The 18382-nt window shown below is 43.9% G+C and overlaps 2 protein-coding genes across 6 annotated transcripts in view; one reads left to right on the top strand and one right to left on the bottom strand.

Annotated features, from left to right (window-relative positions):
* Positions 1–854: 854 nt before the first annotated feature.
* glis3 (GLIS family zinc finger 3) lies at positions 855–10090 on the bottom strand. The gene is made up of 11 exons (XM_088281340.1): positions 9565–10090; positions 9249–9251; positions 8615–8753; positions 7407–8532; positions 5009–5170; positions 4827–4937; positions 3620–3758; positions 3423–3501; positions 2109–2242; positions 1650–1748; positions 855–1588 (listed from the first exon to the last, which is right to left on the bottom strand). Exons 1-11 carry the CDS (start codon positions 9857–9859, stop codon positions 1500–1502), a joined length of 2376 nt encoding a protein of 791 aa, XP_088137466.1. The 5' UTR covers positions 9860–10090; the 3' UTR covers positions 855–1499.
* The window catches only part of unc5cb (unc-5 netrin receptor Cb), a 152411-nt gene continuing 139074 nt past the window's right edge, over positions 5046–18382 (top strand). For 2 of the 5 annotated variants that reach the window (XM_088281323.1, XM_088281325.1), the window contains exons 1-3: positions 5046–6135; positions 11619–11691; positions 11776–11833. The gene's annotated coding sequence lies outside the window, so the exon portion shown is untranslated. Of the gene's footprint in view, positions 6136–11302; positions 11327–11618; positions 11692–11775; positions 11834–18382 lie in introns of all 5 variants that reach the window. The other 3 variants (XM_088281324.1, XM_088281331.1, XM_088281326.1) reach the window with 3 other exon arrangements.

Consider the following 18382-nt stretch of genomic DNA (forward strand, 5'->3'; position numbering starts at 1 on the left):
AGGACACTCTTTTGCTGGAACAATTGTTCTCAACATTTTGTCCTTCCGATTTCTAGAAGAAGAATCAAGGAAACAAAAATAACACACACACGCACGGCTGCGAGAAGGGATGCCTGCCGGACCTGCGGTACTGCTTCTCCCCAGAAATGTCTTGGCAATCGTGTCCAGGTATTGCCGCCACCTATTCACCCTCAAAAATGTTTTCCATCACAAAAGTGGTCAATGCCGTTGGACTGTTTCGGGACGATTTCAAACTCGTCCCCATTGTATACATGATTTGGAACTCGTGTACTTCCTTGAATAATGCGCCCTGGTAAATAAAAATCAATTTTAGTAGCCACAGGTTAATGGTACAGCCTCAGCGTTCACAAACTTTGTAGTGCTTACAACTTTTATTTATTTTTTTTATATCATGTGTGTCATAATTTTCAGGAAGAATCACTATCAAGTTTTTAAAAATTTTTTTATTGTTGTCAAATATCAAAACTTTGCAAATATGACCAGTATATAAAAGTTAATCACAACTTAAAAACATGTCAAAATAATACTCGCTAGCAATGATAGCCCAAAAATAAACAAGGCCAATCATCGCAGCAGCTCTCATCGTTCATTTCAACTGAGGGTAAAAATGCAATTTTTAAATACAAAGAAACCAAAAAAAAAACCCTCCTTCTTCATGGAACCCTTTCATTGTTTTTTTTCCCCCTGCACAGAATGTCTACGAACACTGCAGTGAAATAAGTCTATCTTGTTACTATAGTTACTAATGTAAGCCTCCTGGGGGCATGTACCACATATACAGACCAAAGTATTTTACATCCAAATATACATGAGTATCGCACACAGAGCTCGATTTTCGTAAGAAGCCCAAGAGTGGCATGACGAGCTGCGTAAATCGGCACAGGTACGGTTTTGGTACCTTTGTAGACACATGCACGCCGGCGCATTTAAGAATGGTTGGTTTGCGCCGTAGTGGGTGTGAACGCACCCAATTTGTTCTGATGTCCATCAAAGCAGCTCCTCTCATTTGCCTTAAACGTGCAAATTGTGCACTGATAGCCCTTGACAAGGAGGAAGAAGAAACTTTTACGCACAAGTGTGGTGCAAAGTGGAAGCAAATTGAAAAATGTTGGTGTCGCAAGGAGACAAACAAAAAAGGAGAGTGCGCCTTTTTTAACAGATGTTTTTGTTTGAAGAAATGCGTTGATTGATTTTTAATAAACGACACGATTTTAGCCCCTTGTGTCACTGACCGTTGGGTGAATATATTTATTATACATGCTATATCTATTATACACATTTGTAGATATACATAGCGTATGAGGTGGCACCCGCGACGTTAAAGAATCCCTGATCCAATACATCATTGTCCAAATACTTCTGAACCTAATTGCACTTTGCAATATAAAGTCATCGTCTTATTTGGAAGCAAGAGATGCCGTCAAGTCGATGCGTCTGACGAATGGTCCAAAGGGAAGAAATGCCACAGGTGGGCGGTGTCATCCCTCTGTGGGGTTGCGGCCCACTTGGCTGGCATGGGGTTCCATCACGTTGAAGAAGTCACTTCCTGACGTTTGGACATCAAACCCTGCAGGTGAATCCGCACCGGTGAGAAGACTTGGAAGGTGTTTGACGACGACGTTCGTTACCTGGGTCGCAGGTCCCGCTGCCTCCAAAGGCGTGAATGGACTCGGCTGGCGCTGACATCCCGTCGTAGGAAAAGAGTGCCTCCATTCGCCTCGGGAGATCTGCAAGTACCCAGGTCACATAGTTTCACTTATCACGTAGTTAGAACTCTTGTTCTTATCACAGTGGTGCAAAATGACGTTTTTGTTGATTTCTTTTTACACCTCACCTGTCAAACCCGTGCTCGGTGGTGGGGAATGTTGTCTATTTAAAGATACACAGAACCGAGACGCTCTATTCTCAGGTGCGCGCCCTCCGCCTGCCTCATTTCATCATCATCATTAAGATTTGCCGCGATGTGACAATAATCTGCTCGAAACCGCTCCCCACACATGCGCTAATAAGCTTTTTCTTTGGCAGCGCGCCATCATCTTGTTTTTCAAAGCCTGAGGACGACACCGGTGATGAGCTCCCACAAGTACCTGGGCTGCGGTCTTCTGCCGATTCGGGGCTCCGACTGGGCTGCACGGATGCGCCGCTGGGATAATGCGCGAGGCGTGAGAGTGGCGGGCAGGGGTCAGTGCAGAAGAGCTGGCCGGGGGGGCGATGGGCAAACCTGCAACATCGCAGAGGAACCCACGTAAATATTCACGTATGCATGCATCGATTTTTCGACGCCCCTATTTCTAATTTGCGTTGCGGCTCAGCTAGAGTCTGTACTGACTTTAGGCGGGAAGCAGAGGAAACCCGCAACTGGTCGCCACCTTGTATGTTTCTCAAATTCCAAGTAGAATTCTTGCAGCCTTTTGCTATCTGACGCCACGGAACAGCGGGCGCCTTTCCGTACTCTACCGAACGTCGTATATTTCGGCAAGTTTCGCACGAGTGAAAACTGGAGACTTAACGTGCTGTCATGTGATTGCCTGGCTCTCTTTGATTGGTCAAACGTCTTCACTTGGCCTCAAAGTTTTCCTGACAATGCACAAACTCTGGATAAGAACCAAGTGATCCCAGAAAAAGAGTAAAGAAAATAGCCACAAGGATTTTACAATTGATTTAACCTCTAAGAAGCACTTACAACGCAGGCCTAGCTCTCCCACCGGAGTTTGAATGGTATTTCTTTTCCTCTTTTACATTTTATGATTCACTTATCAAATTCCTCGGCCGCTCCTTTCGGTGGCTATAGCATCCATTAACGGCGCCTAGTCTGGACCAATGAGGCGAGGCCAGCTCTGCTTTTACGGGCTGATTGTCTACCCAGAATCCTGCAGTGCGGGTTCGGGGCCTACTGCTGCTTTGAGAACAATCACAGCCAGCGAGGAGCCGCGAAGCATCTGGCCGCTCTGACACAGAAATCCTTTACTACAGCCTTGCAAACGCTTTTAAAAAAGACAAATTGGGTTCTCGCTTATTCCCAAATGTTTGGGGTTTTTAAGTGATATGGTATTGAGAAAAAGCAATAGAAATGTCAGGAAAAAACATACTAGAACAGCTGAACTTTATTTGGTGTTAATCTGAGGCATTTGAAATGTGGTTGTTGTGTACTGACTCAAATTTACCATAGTTTGAATGCGGTTAATTCTGAATACATCCACACAGGGCGTACGCTTGCACAAAGTCAGCTCGTCCCAGCTATATTGCAGATTTATCAACTTTTTTTTGTAGAATATTTTGGGTTTCTCCCCCAATGCAATTCAATGAGCGTCAATTATATACAGATTTTTGCTATTCACAGGCCGGCCCCAACCCTGTCCCCCCACATGTCATAAAATGCTATTTGAAGAACATGTCGTTACCTGTGATTTTCTTGCAGGGTGCACATAAGAGCCGAGTGAGGATTGTGGGGGGAGTCTCCTCCCCCTCCCTGTGGAGCAGCTGAGGGGGAAAAAAAGGTCGACATACACTTAGAGTGCAGCCAACTGCAGCGTAAGTTTAATGGATGGTGCATAGTGTATAAATATACGTGAGAAACAAACTCATGTTTTTTATATACTTGAGTATGGCTGTCGAGAGGCTCTGGGGGACGCGATCAAATTGTCCTTCGTGGTTGGTGGAGAGAGGCTAGGGTGCAGATGGTGGATGGTTAAACAGTTTGTCAGAGACTCCTGGGTCACATCAGCTGTGGATTTCATCTGAGGAAATGACACACATTCTTTGTGAGAGGAAGTAAAAATAAATACCAGAGATAATGTGGTTGCATTAGTGTGCACACCCTTAAAATTGGGCATGTGGCTGTGTTCAGAATTAACCATGTTATATGTCAGCACACACCTGCCACGGTTGAAAATACCTCTGATCAACCCCAAAGTAAACTTCATATTGTTCCAGTGTGCATTTGAACAGGGGTGTGTAGACTTTTTATATCCTCTGTAGAACCAAGCACATGTATCATCCTTGTGAAATCTTATTTTTTGTGCTAGCTGGGCAGATAGCTCGCGAGCTTCATGGATGGATAGATAGATTAGTCAACTAAAAAAAAATTAGTTTGAAGTGTCTGAACTTTTTTGTAGACGTCAAGGGTCAAATTAATATTAGATTCCAGTTTTGTGGCAGATAGATTATTCTTACATGGATTGATTAAAGCGTTTCTAATTAAACAGGTTGTTATGTGGGAGCTTGATCAAACACAGGGATTGCATCGACAGTGACAAAAAGAGGAGTTCACAACCTGCTTCGTAGGTGGATGTTAAAACAGAGAAGCGTTTGATATTTTGGGCCACACGTTCAAAGAAAATGTTAAATTTTTGGTTGCTAAGGTAAAGTTTCTTAACAAAGATGGTTACAGAGAGCATACTATGAATAAGTCACTGCCCCTGCAACATCATTCCCATAATATACTGACATCAACAGCATAGCTTTATTTTCCAGGTCTTTACTGAATCCAAAAGTTAGAATTTATATATATATATATGTATATATATATATATATATATATATATATTTTTTTTTTTTTTGGGGGGGGGGGACGATTGTAACAGCATTAATCGCTTCAAACATGACACATTCTGGATTTTTTAGAAATTGGTTACATGAATGGGACGGAAATATACTAGTTTTATTGGAGCACTAGATACTTTTTCCTAAATATGACATGATAATTCATTGTCGACCATGAAACTACAGCTCTGGCTCCCCGAGGGTTCCTGGACCTCCTTATGTGGTCCTCACAATTAAAGCATACACTCTGCAAAGCTTACCACCTTTTTTCGTAGCTGTCTCTCCGCAGTGGAATGTGACTTGACGTGCTTCCTCAAAGAGCTGGGATCAGTGTAGCGCTTTGCACAGCCTGGCACTTGGCACGCGTATGGTTTCTAAACGCACATACCAAAGTCTGATTGGAAATTTGTAATGCCACACAACCTGATGGAAATGCACCACTCACTGTGTCCAGGTGGGTGCGCTGGTGCTTGGCTCTGTCGCTGGAGTTGCTGAAGGCCTTGAAGCATCCTGGATGCTGGCACGGGTACGGCTTCTCCCCCGTGTGGCTGCGCAGGTGGATTTTTAAGTTTTCCAGTCGGGAGAAGGCCTTCTTGCAGCCCTTGAACTTTGAGAAAAGAAATGAAATGAAGAAGAGGAGCGGCGCTTTAATCACGCTACGGTATTTCTCTTGCACGCATTTCCTTTTTTGAAAGATAGTTTCACCGAGAAGGACCTCAGTCTCTTTGAGAGGAACTGAAAGCTGCGAGTGAGTGCGCTGGAACGCCTGCTTGGCCTTGATGTGTGGGTGGAAATGCAAATTATTTAAAAAAAAAAAAAAAAAAAAAAAGCTTGAAAACCGAAATTCATCTAGTCTCCTATAAACACTGAAGCATGAAAACAAGACATAATTACTCAACACCATCTTTCTCATAAAACATTACATTTAGGATTGAAATGTGCACATAATGAGTGTTTGATATGCAGTGGACTGATTCTTCGTTGCCTTTTGTGTGATGTGAAGCCATCCGTAGTCATGCAGTAACATCATACACATCATTTTATCTTAGCGCATCACAGTGTGAGGTGGTCCGATATCACTAATGTTATGCGATATTTAATGTGCATTTAAAACGCCAAATGATCCCATTGCATCGTTTGTTCAAATGTGTGTACATTGCTATTGAGCTGCCAGCAGGGAGTAGTGTTTCTATTCACACGACGGTGGGCTGTCTCAATTTTCGGTCCAAATAGTTGCGCATTATCATCTTGTCCAGATGCATTTACCAGAAAACAACGTTCACACAATGAGATCCTGTAGAGATGAAAAAAAAAAAAAGCTGTTCCAAAATAACTGAGCAAGAAAACAATTTTGAATGGGCGCGACGGTGCTATAGTGGTTGGCATGTCGGCCTTACAGTTCTGAAGTTCTGGGTAAGAATCTCAAACCTCCCTGTGTGGAGTTTGCATGCTCTTTCCAGGCACACAAACAAAAATTCCGATTCTGTGAATGCTTGTTTTTCATGTGCCCTGTGAGTGAGTGGCGACCAGTCCAGGGTGTCCCCTGCCTGTGATTCGCCGCTGAAATGAGAGGTGAGTTAAATCTTAGGGTGCACATAAACGAACCAACATTGACTAGTTGATTATTTTTTTTGTTTCTTTATTTTTTTGCTATGTCATGCCAACTCAGTGAGTGCATAGCTGAAATATGCGACTCAGCAAAGTTTTTCAATTCCCAGCCCAGACATTTTACTCTCTGTCTTGTTGTTCGCAGGGGGTTGGAATGTCCTCCCCGTTTAGGCTTGGTGGAGAAAATACACAGAGCGTGTCCTATTTTGTTACTGTGTAGATTCCTCACATACTCTCACCGCTCTGTCATTTGTTATTCACTAACAGCACTCCTTCGCTCTTCGCATATTTGGAAAAAATGGAGGTACTTGATTAAGAACCTCGACAGCGCAGTCGTCTAAGCTCACAAAAGTGAACAGAATTTGGCTTGTCTTAAGAAGAAGGTTTCCATCAAATTGTCGCTGTTGCTGTTGAGAAACCTCGCAATGAAATTGGAAAGAAATTAAAATTTTTCACCAAAGAGGTATCTTTTTTTTGAGCGATATTTTGTGTGTTTGAAGCGCGCGAAAGGGATATTCTAAAAAAACGAGTCGAGCGAAATTACAAATGTGGTTCAAACCTCGTTTACAAATAGTTGAGCTAGTCTCTCCGCAAAACGCATCAAACAAGTTGGGACTTGCTCTTTACGGTCACGGTGTAACAAGAGTGGCCTCCATTGTTCCCCACTGCTTCTACTTTCCGGACCACGCACCTGCCACTCAATCTCCAACACAAATAGATGAGCTTTTAGCACCGTCTCCGTCTGGATGGAGTGTCGAAGAAAACTCATCCAAGAGCAAATCAAACAATGACTGAGGCGAGCGCTCGAAATGCCGCAATTTGCAAAGCGCCCATCGCAGCAGCAATGAGTGAATATTTTCTTACAAAAAGCTCGCCGGCCGCTATGCACACTGTTAATAATTGACTCGTTGATGGCGGACACATGAAGCGTGTCTTGGCCGGAGTTGTGCAGTTGTGTCATGAGCTCAAAGAAAGGGCACGGGTGATGTTTAGGAATGCCAAACGAGAGTCTGGGAAACATTTCATGGCACGGTTAAGAAAATATCAAGAGAAAAGTTTTCAGCGTATCATTCGTGAAGGAGAGACGGCGCTGATGTGTTTTGAATGGATGGTCTACGTCGTAGACCGGAGAAGTACCCGCCACCGGGCCGCGGGGCCGCGGGCCGCTTCCCAAAATCAGATGAGATCCTAGCTAGCCAGTGATCCTACCGAAAATGGATGGACGGGTGTTTTACCGTGCACTTGTTGGGCTTCTCTCCCGTATGGACCCTCATGTGGATCAGAAGCTTGTAACGGGCATTGAAAGGTTTGAGGTTCCGAGGACAGCCCGCCCAGTAGCATGCAAAGTCCTCGGCCTTCCTCTGGTCCACGTGCAGCTTCTCTATGTGCTTCGCCAGCTCGTCCTTTTGCTCGTAGACGGCGCGGCAGTCCCTCCACAAGCAACAGCGAGCGCCATAGTCGTCCGTTTCGCCCTCTTCTTCCTCCAGCATCGGAATCTGGGGGAAAAAGCTCAGGCCGTGGCGGGGTGGAACCGCGCCACCCTGGTTGCCCGTCTCCTGTGTCCTTATCTTGCGGTGACTTCTGGGAAGGTGAACGTGGCGGTGGGAGTGGTAAGGTGGTGGAGGTCCCCGAGGAAGACTCCATTCTTCGCCCGGCATGGGAGCTGACTGCAGATGCGCAGTTCGTCGGTTGTTCTCTTCTCGACATGTTTCTGAAATCTTTCCCAGCGCCAGAATTTCCTTTGAATATGGAAGGCACTGTTGTTCCACCGCCATGTTGGCCATCCGACTCTCCAGAGCTCCACCCTCTTCCAAAACCTTCTTGCGACTGCGCTCGCCCGGCGGGACCAGAGCTGGTAAACAGTCTGGCATGGTGTAAGGATGAACTTGGGGGATGTAAGAGCCCCTCACACCCAGGAAGTGGCCGTAGCCCTCGGACAGGACAGGCGAGATCGTAGGGTGGGAGGTTGGCGAGCTGTTGATATAAGCCACAAGCGAAGTCGGGGAGGTGCGTATGATGGAGTTGAAATCAATGCCCATCACGTCCGACAAAGGCGACATGGAAAGAGCTCTCTTCTTTGCGTTGTGCTGTCGGGGGCTCCCGGCATCACCCGTGAAAAGGTATGAAGGGAGGGAGGCCGAGGTGCTGGTGCCGCCGGAGGCCGACGTGCTCGACGTGGCCGTGCCCAGGGGGAGGCCGAGTTGCTCGCCGCCCTCGCTGGCCAGGACGGAACACGGTGCCTGCCCCAAAGGGGGGAGGACGCGGTAGCCAAACGGCCAGTCGCTACGGCCGCTAAACACTGACTGGGTCTCGAAAAGACTGAGGGTGGTGGATGCCATGGATTCTCTGGACAACACCGACCTGAAAAGGAAAAAAAAAAATGTTGTTGGCTTTAGCGTCACTAGCGGGCTTAATGAGGCTTCCTGGTGATATTGTCGCCCACCTGGCATCAAGAGGCGGGGCATAAGGCACAACATCGTGCTGATGGCCAGGGACTGCTGATGTCAGAACGCCGGTCACCGTGAGGTTTGACCCGGCGGGATGCCCGAGAACTTCAATGACAGGTCTGGAAGCGTCGCGACCTGCGGCGCAAAAAGCCTCCGAATGAATACGGAGAACGCAAATCAGGCATCGCACGTACCGAGAATTGAGACAAATTTCTGCATTTGGCTGACCTTGTGATCAAAGTCAGCAAAGGCCCGATTGTTGGGTTTCTCTAATCTTGATTGCTAATCCTCTCCCATCTTCAACCGGAAAATGGTCAGAGCCAACAATTGTATGGCACAATCAGCAGTAAAAGTTTATACTCGAGTATGCAAATACTGCCAATGGAGCCAAATTTGAGCATTTCTCTCCCTTGTGATCACCCATGGAGAAACCCAAATCAAACACTCGACTCTGCTTGGAGAAAGTTAAGCAGCAGACCTCCAAACAAATCCAAATCATACGTGTTTGTTTTTAGCTGCGGAATTTCCCTTGACAACCTGAGCAGGCGCAGACACCTGCAGCTCTGTTAATCGCTAATGAGCGCTTTGGCTTGTTCCGACTTCCCCTTCGTGCAAAACTTATTCTGGGACCAACTTCACGCTTGGTTAATTATCAAGAAAAAAAAAAGGTCGGATAAGATGACCGCATGGGAGCGTGCGAGGTGAGAAGTAGGTGGCGCCTGATTACATATTGCAACCTGTGGTGGAGACTTCATGTGAGGTCAGAAAAAAAAAATCATCTTAAACCCGCTCATGACGTCAAATGCAGGATGTGGTGCTGAGGTGGTTTCGGCGTCATTTTTTTGTCATTTTTTCTGGACTAACGAGATCGGCCACCTGTTCCAAACACACATCGGGAATTGCCGTAGTAAAAAATGAACAGGTTTAATATACTGCCGTGAGTTACCTTTGTTGGAAGAGCCTTGCACGGATCCGTCTTGCTGGAGCAGCGATGCCGTCGCCTTCATGTCCTGCTTCCCATTTGTCAACACTTTCCTGTGGAGGCTCAGGCTCGGCAGGGTGACGGGCCCGCCGTTCTGCTTCCCGCTGCTCACTTTGTTTGCGCCCGTGAAGGGAAGGCCGCCCCACTGAGGGGAAGTCACGGGCACCTTAACGGACCGGGACCGGTGCCCTCTCATCTTCCCCAGCGATGGGGACACGCCGCATGGCGACACCACGACCTGGCAGCCCTTTCCACTCATGGCCGAGACTGAGTGCTCAGAAGGAGCTCATGCGGATTTGGCGTCTTTTCCGTGAGGCATGCTGATTTTTGGCTCAGGTGAAAAGGAAGAAGAAGACTTTACCGGAAAAAGTAATATGAAACCGCCTCGGTTGACTTTTGGACTTTGAACATACTTGCCACGCATTTGTGTTAAATCCATCTATTCATCCATTTTTCTAGAGTGCTTGTCCTCATTCGTGTTGTGGGTGGCTGCTGAATAGACACAAAAAATAATTTACACTTAGAGACTAGAGTCTTTGATGAACCTAAGATGTCTTTTGGTGAAAGAATCAGGATCCATCCTAGACATACAAAAAAACACGCAATCACAAATCACAACTATGGACAATTTAGAGTCTTAAATTAACCGTAGGTAATTTCTGCGGAGAGAAGTAGGATATATATATATATATATATATATATATATATATTAGGGCTGTCCAAATTTAGGTGATTATTCAAGTAAATATCTGTTACAAGCGCCACAAAACATCGTAGAGTAATAATGTAATTTTTATCTTATTTTAAAATATCTATGTATAATCTATCGCTTCACACCACAATTATCGTTTTTTTATTGGAGAAAATGCACACCCAAATCTTCTGGGTGAGTTGTATGTAATATTGTCTGAAGAGTTAACTCACTTGACGTTGATGTTGTTGTGGCTGTTCCCCACGGTGACATGTCTCCACCGCTCCGAGTGCAAAGTGAGCAACGCCAAGTGGTGTAACAGACGCCGTGTTGGGATGGGTGGGTGTGCAAATCTCAGCGTCATTCTTCTGTCTCCAGTAACTTTTTTTTCCCTCCATGTGAACTAATATCATTAACTTTGAGGGTTTTTTTTTCACTTTGAAAATTGTTGCAGCACTTTTTGTGCACACTTGTGAAAAATAGCAGCATAGGTGACACTTTCTAATAGAAAAGCATTCTTTTGCACGTTAAGTAATAATGTCTCAACTTTAATAACTATGCTCTCCAAATATTGGTATTTTCATTTCATTTGCCATGTAATGTAATTCATGCAGTGTGATTATTCTTCTTTTCTTTCCCCCCCCTCGAGACTAAAAAAGCATTTCAAATGATAAAACACCCCCAGTCCCACACGAAGACCTTTTGGTTTTGTTTGGCTTGAACGTCTATTTTTAAGCCATTCAGTTCGGCCGGACTTGTAATGTTTGCCGTGTGGAATGTGCTCCTGGTTGCCATGGAAACCAGCTGTGATTGTATTGACTGGCGATAGATGCTTGTACTCTCACCTAAACAAACTACTGACATTCGATATGAGCGCTGCATCAGTTATTCTTCCACGCCACAAGAAGAGAGGCTTGGTTTTGATGGACAGTGTCCTCCTGATATTGCTCGGTAAGGCCAACCTGATCACCCACCAAAATAAACATTGTAAATGAATACCTCTCTGCCTAGGTCAATCAAAGAAGAAGTTTCTTGGTGAGTAAGAGGTGTATTCTGAGTGCTAGAGTGTTTTGGTGGGAGGTGAGAGAGTTTTTTTTTGAGAGTGGTAAATGTAATATAATCTTGAGTTTTTAGTCGTGCCTCCCACAGTCAAAAAATGAAAAACAAAATCTTTTCATATTTTCATTCGACAAAAATCTAAGCTTCATCCCCCCCCCCCCACTTTATTTGATCAAAAATATCCTTCACCTCATCGCCTACCACTTGCCCATGCGTGATTAAATGCTTTTTTTTTTTACTGTAATCATGAGAAATGTTTCGCCTGCAGGGGGCAGTATTGGCACACCGATGGCTTGTCAGCTTTGGGAGTTCATGGATAGACTCAACCGCAACAGCATTAGGTATGTCTCCACATTCTAATGAGATCCAATACAGCACTGTCAGAGAGCTATTAATTAACAATATGCTTGTTATTGTGCTTGTAGTCTGCAGCGGCGCACAACTGCACTGCATCATACTGCACCACTGCAAAGTACAACCAAAGTAAGAAACAGCCTCAACTTTGTAAACATTAGTGCTCGCTTGATTTTTTTATATATATTTTTTTAAGAAACAGAAAGGTAGACCAGGTCGTTGGTAATATCAATGCTTGAGTGCTTTTTTGTTATCTTGTTTTATTGAAATTTAATGAAAATAAAAGCAAAACGTTTTTCAGTATTTTTTTTTTTTTCAAAATCAAATGCATTTTTGACCCACAAAAAAGCTTGAAATTTCCAACCCAAATTATTTGTCAAACCCAATTAAAGTACATCACTAATGTTTATATATATATTGCTGCATTGCGCTTCAGATACAAAGCATAGATCCGGACAGATGAAGTCGTCATATTTGTATGACCGACTAGTCGTTTTCTGCGTCTTCTCACTGAAAAGCACTTCTTGGCTCCCCTCCATCTTCCAAGGCGAGTGTTGTGTTTTCCAAATGTCAGAGAGTAACAGGAGGGAATAGCTTCGGAAGCTGCGGGAAGAATAACATCACACATGTTCGTTCTTCTAGTCAACATCCAAAAGGCCCGCAGCAGTGCCTTGGTGCGTGTACTCCTGCAGTACGAGACAAATCAAGTGCTGTTTTTTTTTTTTCTCCTCTTCACCTTTCTTTTCGGCCCTCACATAAAAGTACAATATGTCTGAGGTAAAATTCAAAGGAGATGATTCATAAGCACGCAGTTAAAAGCTCTGCGGTGAAATTAATGCCTTGATAGACTCTCCGCTCCTCACAGGATCCATTTAGGTGTCAGTATCGGCGCTCCCTGAGGTGTCAGGACGAGCCGATTCCTCTGGAAGTTATACTGCAACAGTCACTTAGGGTAATACGCACACGCACACTCCGAGCGAGCAGCCGTGATTAATTAATCTGCTTTTGATTTGCTAATAACGCAAGGTCAGTGAGAGCTGAGTCAATCCTTTTAAGAGGGCCACGCTAAGTGTGGGAGATGTCAGCGTATCGCCGTCATCCCTCTTCAGAACGACTCCACCGCGCAGGCAAGTGCTGTGTTAAGCGGGCGACACACACATTCTGACAATCGCGCTCGATTTGAGCATTTTCCCTCACTTTTGGTCCAAGTCAGCAAACGCCGATTATCTTTGTGTGTGTGTGGCGTGTCAAAAGTGAATTTTCCTCCGCTGAGAAGTTTTGTTTTTTTTTCCACTTGAATTCCACTTCCACGATACTCCCAGCTGGTTGTGTCACCCGCCTCGCAGACCGGAAGCCCAAGCAGGCATGAGGAAAAACCTCGGCCGTCAGCCAATATATGAGGCTGTCACGAGATGAAGACGAGTGTGCGCTCGATGTTCTTCTGAGCATCCTCCATCTCCATCCGTCAAGCCAACGCAGACGTCTCTGACAACCTTTGCGCTAAAAGTGATGTCCTCTGCTGGCTTTGCCCCCCCCCCCGCGCTTCCCAACAGGATGACTCTTAATAATAAGAAGCATCGCTGACTGTTTGGAGCTTGCGGCCATGGCCGTGGGCTTTCTTTTTAATTTTAGCGCACGATCGGCGAGGTGAGGCCTCGGGGTGCGAATGCTGCACGCGCGCACTACTTCTTCTTCTTGGGTGTTATTTACGCTGGAGTAATGAGACGACGGTGAGCGCTGAGGTGTTGCTGTTGTGCTCATCATTGAGAAAGGAATGCAATAACAGCGCTGCCTTGAGACTTCTGAGTTTCACTTGGCGTTTTTTTTTTTTTTTTTTTGCTTTGATTTGCGAGCGCAAACTTGAGATCGCGCTGCATGCTGGCAGTAACATCAGTTCAACTCGCGTCATGAAGTTTGACAAATAAAAAAAAAAAGGCTTACTGCCACTCCCAGTCAAAGTTTTAATGTGAAAATTTACGTAAAACAAAGGGAATTGCATATTTTGTATTGACAACCAGCAACCAACGTTGGTCCCTGCTAGCTTAATGCTAATGCTAACGTTAATAGTTCTTGCTTAGCGTTGGTTGTCGCGCTTTTACAGCGCTTTTGGCTCGGAATATTTCAACACAAATTGCTGGAAGGGATTCTTTTTTTATTACTCGTAGCTTTTTAATGAACTCAAAGACACACTCAACTTTATTACTTGAAGGTACTAAAATCAAGTTAAAGAGAGTTTTTCAGGTCATCCAAAATTTGAGCGTAAACTTTTTTTTTTGGGAGAAAATCTTTCTAAATTGTCAGAAAAAGATATGGACTGAACACCCTTCTTGAAGGAGGACTTCTGGAAAGCTGTTTTTAACTTTCAGCGAAGGTTCAAGTTGACATAGATGGACATGGGTGTGTTATTAGACCGCAGCCTGATGCCCCCCGGCCACTTGCCCCCCCCCCCCTCATCCGTCTTCATTAAAAGACTTCACTCTGAGCAGATGGTCATTAACAGCGCGGCACCCCCGACCCAACCCAACGCTTCTTTTATTTATTTATTTTTTTTTCGTAGCACCTATCTCTTGATGTGTGAGGACATTACCTAGAGGACACCCATCATGTGTCTGTAGCTCAGAACATGGTCGCTGACATACCACCTGCTAATGGCCACCGTGAGACCACAAAGGCAAGCACCAGAGATGATCCAACAGAGAATCCTAGCCAGCTCTCATGAGTATTGGACAGATTTTTCATTATTAACCACCAATCCACTGTCGCGCCGAATCAGTAAATTTCCGTAAACGTTCTCTGGGATGTTTTAGCTATTTCGGTATAGTAGAACACTTTAGGTCCCAGTGTGTAACACAACATACAGTATAATATGTATGTACAAATTAAATTCTGTGTATGTGTTGCGACGGTGTATGTGGAGCTGTTGTTGCGCGTCAGACAGGCATCATCAGGTAGACGGGGGGCGCGCACGGGGGGTCAAGGGTGACGCAGCAGGGCATCGGAGAGCACATCATTTGTCTTTGGCTGATTGTTATCCTCTACTGTCGCTCTAACAAGCAGGTGACGGGCATACATCGCGCACACACACACACGCATGCACGGTCACGAAAGCACACGTACTAACACACAAACACGGGTGAAGAGGGCAACTAGCTTCCTGTTCGTTACCTGGCCAGACGTTTGCGTATTCTGCGCTGTTCCCTCAAACAAATGGCCTCATTAGCGTGTCCTCTAATGGCAAACTGGACCCAGAAGTCCCCCCGAAAATGTACATCCTCAAATTTTGTTTTTTTCCCCTTACACTCTGGAGATGATCCGATATTTACAGTGCAATATTTACTCATTCATAGCAGACCCACCGTCAGTCGGTGAAAACCCATCATACATTTTTTGGGGGGTAGTTTTAACACTCAGGCACCCTTTGATTGGCAACAGACTGAGATAGAATTATTTCATTTTTTTTTTGTGACAGTTTTTCCAATAAGTGTGAAAGTTCTTTTTGTGGGGTGTGACTGGTTCTTTGGTGTGACTGATATTTTTTCCTGTGAGTAAGGTATGTGTGAGAAGTGTTTTGACCTGCATGAGAGGATCTTTGATGGGTGTGAAAGGTCTTTGAGTTTTTTGTCTTGTGAAACTTTTTTGTTGAGCATGACAGTTTTTGGTGTACGTGAGAAGTTTTGTTGTGTATTCTTTTTAAATGATTGTGAGTTGTAGTTGGTAAAGTGAGAGATTTCAAGTGAGTAAATGTTTTTTTTTCAATGTCTAATTTTTTTTGTTATGTGTGAGAGTTATTTTATGGAGTTTGTGGGATTTTTTGGGGGCGAGTGAAAGTGTGTGTATTTTGTTTAAATGTTTTTGGGGGTCTGTGTGAGGGTTTGCAACTGTGAGTTTTTATGAGTTTTTGAGTGGATGAGAGAGGTTTTTAGGTTGGTGTGAGAGGTTTCTGGCGTGAGAGTGGTAACTCTCATTTTCGCCTCATAAAAGCTGCCCTCAGTACGGCAACAAGGTTTTAATTCTCTCCCATGTGTGGTCTCATTTTTAATTATGCTATTTTATTAGCATTCATCGAGCTAGCTGATTCCCACTTGCGCTTTATTTTCCTTCATTTTTTTTTTCCTCACATTTTTGATACGCTACCTATTGTAATACGTTCTGAGTGACTGACTCCCACGGGAGAGAAGGAAAAAAAAAATCATGTTGGAAATATGAAAAGCAATCACATTTTCTGTATCAGTAAGCAGGTCTGATGTTGCCGGGGGTCATTCTGGCTCTCTGCCGTTGCTTGGGGATGCGTTTTTGTAGCCCCCCCAAGGCTCACCTAGTTAATTAACTTTCCCCCCCCATTTCAGCGCCGTGCAACTTTCTCTGCTAATTCTCCGCATGGTGAAAGAGACGCAGTTTTTTTTTTTTCCTCCCTCATTATACCTTTTGTTTGTGTGGAACATGGCACCAACGCAAACGTGCTGTCTGCTGGAATTGTTGCGTTGAAATAAGCTGCAACACTTTAAACGCATTGAAGAGTTTTAACACAGTTGAAGCGAAGGGAGAAACCTGGGGCGGGGGGCGTGAAATGCATTCATGCCAAGAAGCAAACATTTGAAGGCTGTGAAGAATGAAGTCTTTCAAGCGTGGGTGCATAAGTGTGAATTTATTATTATTTTTTTAAATACAAAATGTAATACGCCTATTATTATGATACGTTCACAGTGTTGACAAACAATCGTTCACACTCAAATTAACACCGATGGACTATTTCGAGTCTTCGGGGATGCTAACATGCCTTTTTTGGGAAAGTGAGAGGAATCATCTTTGGGACAGCATGCAAACTTCTCACAGAAAACCTCAAGACTGGATCTTTTAATTACTATACTGCTACGTTGCCGCAATGGAAAATATCGATTGCATTTTCAGAACATTTACAGAAACTTTTAATGAATATAATTACTAAGTATTTACTCAATTTTATTATACTGTCATCGCAGAGACCATGCGCAGCACAATGTCCATTGACTTGAAGCAAAAAAAAAAGTGGAGGCTCAAATGGAACCAGCAATGGTAAAAGCGGACAAATGTTACGATAACCATAGAACTAGAGAAGAAATTGAAATTATTATGAAATAGGACAGCATCATCCAGATGTTCAGTTCCAGCAAAACAATTTGATGAGAATTTGGTTTGATGTTTTTATTTTTTTATTCACACATTTATTTATTTTTATCATGAAAATGATTTAGTAATGATTTAATAATAATTTTTCTTATAATAAAGAATGAATCACATTACATTAAATTTAAAAATATTTTTAAATTATAAATATTTATAACAAATAAATAATGTATGATTATTTACTGATTTATTTGTTAAGATTAATTTATATCTTCACATTACTTTTAATCAGCATTTTTGAAAAGATTTTTGTATTTACTGATTTACACGCTAGTCTCATCTAATATCAGGATGCATGAAAAAAAAAAGTTCTCAAGGGATTTGAAACTAAACTGACACCGAACAGGAAGTCAGCCATTTTGTTTTGAACAAAGTGAAAGTGACAGCAAGTTGCCAAGCTTTTTTTTTTTTTTTTTTGCCGACGTCATCTGATGTCAGCAGAACATGGCGTGAAAGTCAGCTTTAATGTTATTTAGTTTTATGCGTGGTTAACTTCTTATGGCTGTTCAGTTCATCGGAGCTTTATGGAACAAATGAATCGTAATTGACATGATTTCCTCCGGGAGCAGTTGCGCCGAACGTCCAGCGTTTTTTCTGCATGTGTGCTATGCTGAAAAAGATACACTGACCGCTTTACACGCGCACGTCCTTCACAAGTCCACATACCGAAGGGGTCATCCGTCCGGTCGAGGCCTGCTCAGTTAATCTTTATCAAACCCGCCGGGCCGGGCGGGCACGTCGGCCGGCGTTTTACGACGTGCGTCGCCGTGGCAGGTAGAGCTGTTGTTCACTACCTTGCGCGGGAATAATAGATCTGTTTAGCGTTAATCAATGTCTTGCGCGGGCTCATTGAGCAGTGCACTCAGCATCCCGCTTTTGTGTCAGAGAGCCTTTTAATCTAATTGGACATTAAACTCCTGTCATTATTCCTCATGCGCCGGAGACTTATTTACGGCGCCGCCGCTTGCTTGTCTTTACCTTTTCATTACAGCATGACAGTCTACATCAGCAAAGTCATTAAAGGGAATGAATCAAAGAGTCGCACGCTGACGTGTGGCTGAAATGCGTCATTTAATAAAACGCTCGCCGGGCCCGCACATCATTCATGTTGTTTACGGCGCCGCCGGCGGCGGGCTTGCAGGTGAGCTAGGTTAGCTGCTAAGAGATGACGCATGTCTGCAGAGGATAGAAAAAGTCTACACACCCCTTTTTAACTTATTCGCTCCCATTGACGGATAAACACGTCAAAGATTTTTATTTTTTTATTTTTTTTACTCGGCTGGTAGTGAATGAGTTAAATGACGCTTTTGTGACATTAGAAAAAATTAAAATGACAAGCCCACTTGAATATCTGAGTATTATATTCTCCCGGTCACTTTAGAAAAGTTTTTCAATGATTTCATTTCAAAATCATTTCATTACAGTGGAGTAGAAAAAAAAGATATTCTACAGAAGGGAAGTAAAAATAAACAATTGAGATCATGCTTGCTTGGTGACAGTTACTTAGCGACCGTT

The sequence above is a fragment of the Idiotropiscis lumnitzeri genome, chromosome 18 (assembly GCF_059441095.1).
Source record: "Idiotropiscis lumnitzeri isolate Australia: NSW breed Sydney's pygmy pipehorse chromosome 18, RoL_Ilum_1.0, whole genome shotgun sequence".
NCBI lineage: Eukaryota > Metazoa > Chordata > Actinopteri > Syngnathiformes > Syngnathidae > Idiotropiscis > Idiotropiscis lumnitzeri.

What these genes read in the sequence shown, in the direction of transcription:
- glis3 (XM_088281340.1), bottom strand. Translation starts at nt 9,859, where the DNA reads ATGAGTGGAAAGGGCTGCCAGGTCGTGGTGTCGCCATGCGGCGTGTCC. An exon ending in AGAAGCCCAACAAGTGCACG is followed by an intron (nt 5,171 to 7,406) that starts GTAAAACACCCG and finishes CTTTTCTCAAAG; the next exon opens with TTCAAGGGCTGCAAGAAGGC. An exon ending in CTCTCGACAGCCATACTCAA is followed by an intron (nt 3,502 to 3,619) that starts GTATATAAAAAA and finishes TTTCCCCCTCAG; the next exon opens with CTGCTCCACAGGGAGGGGGA.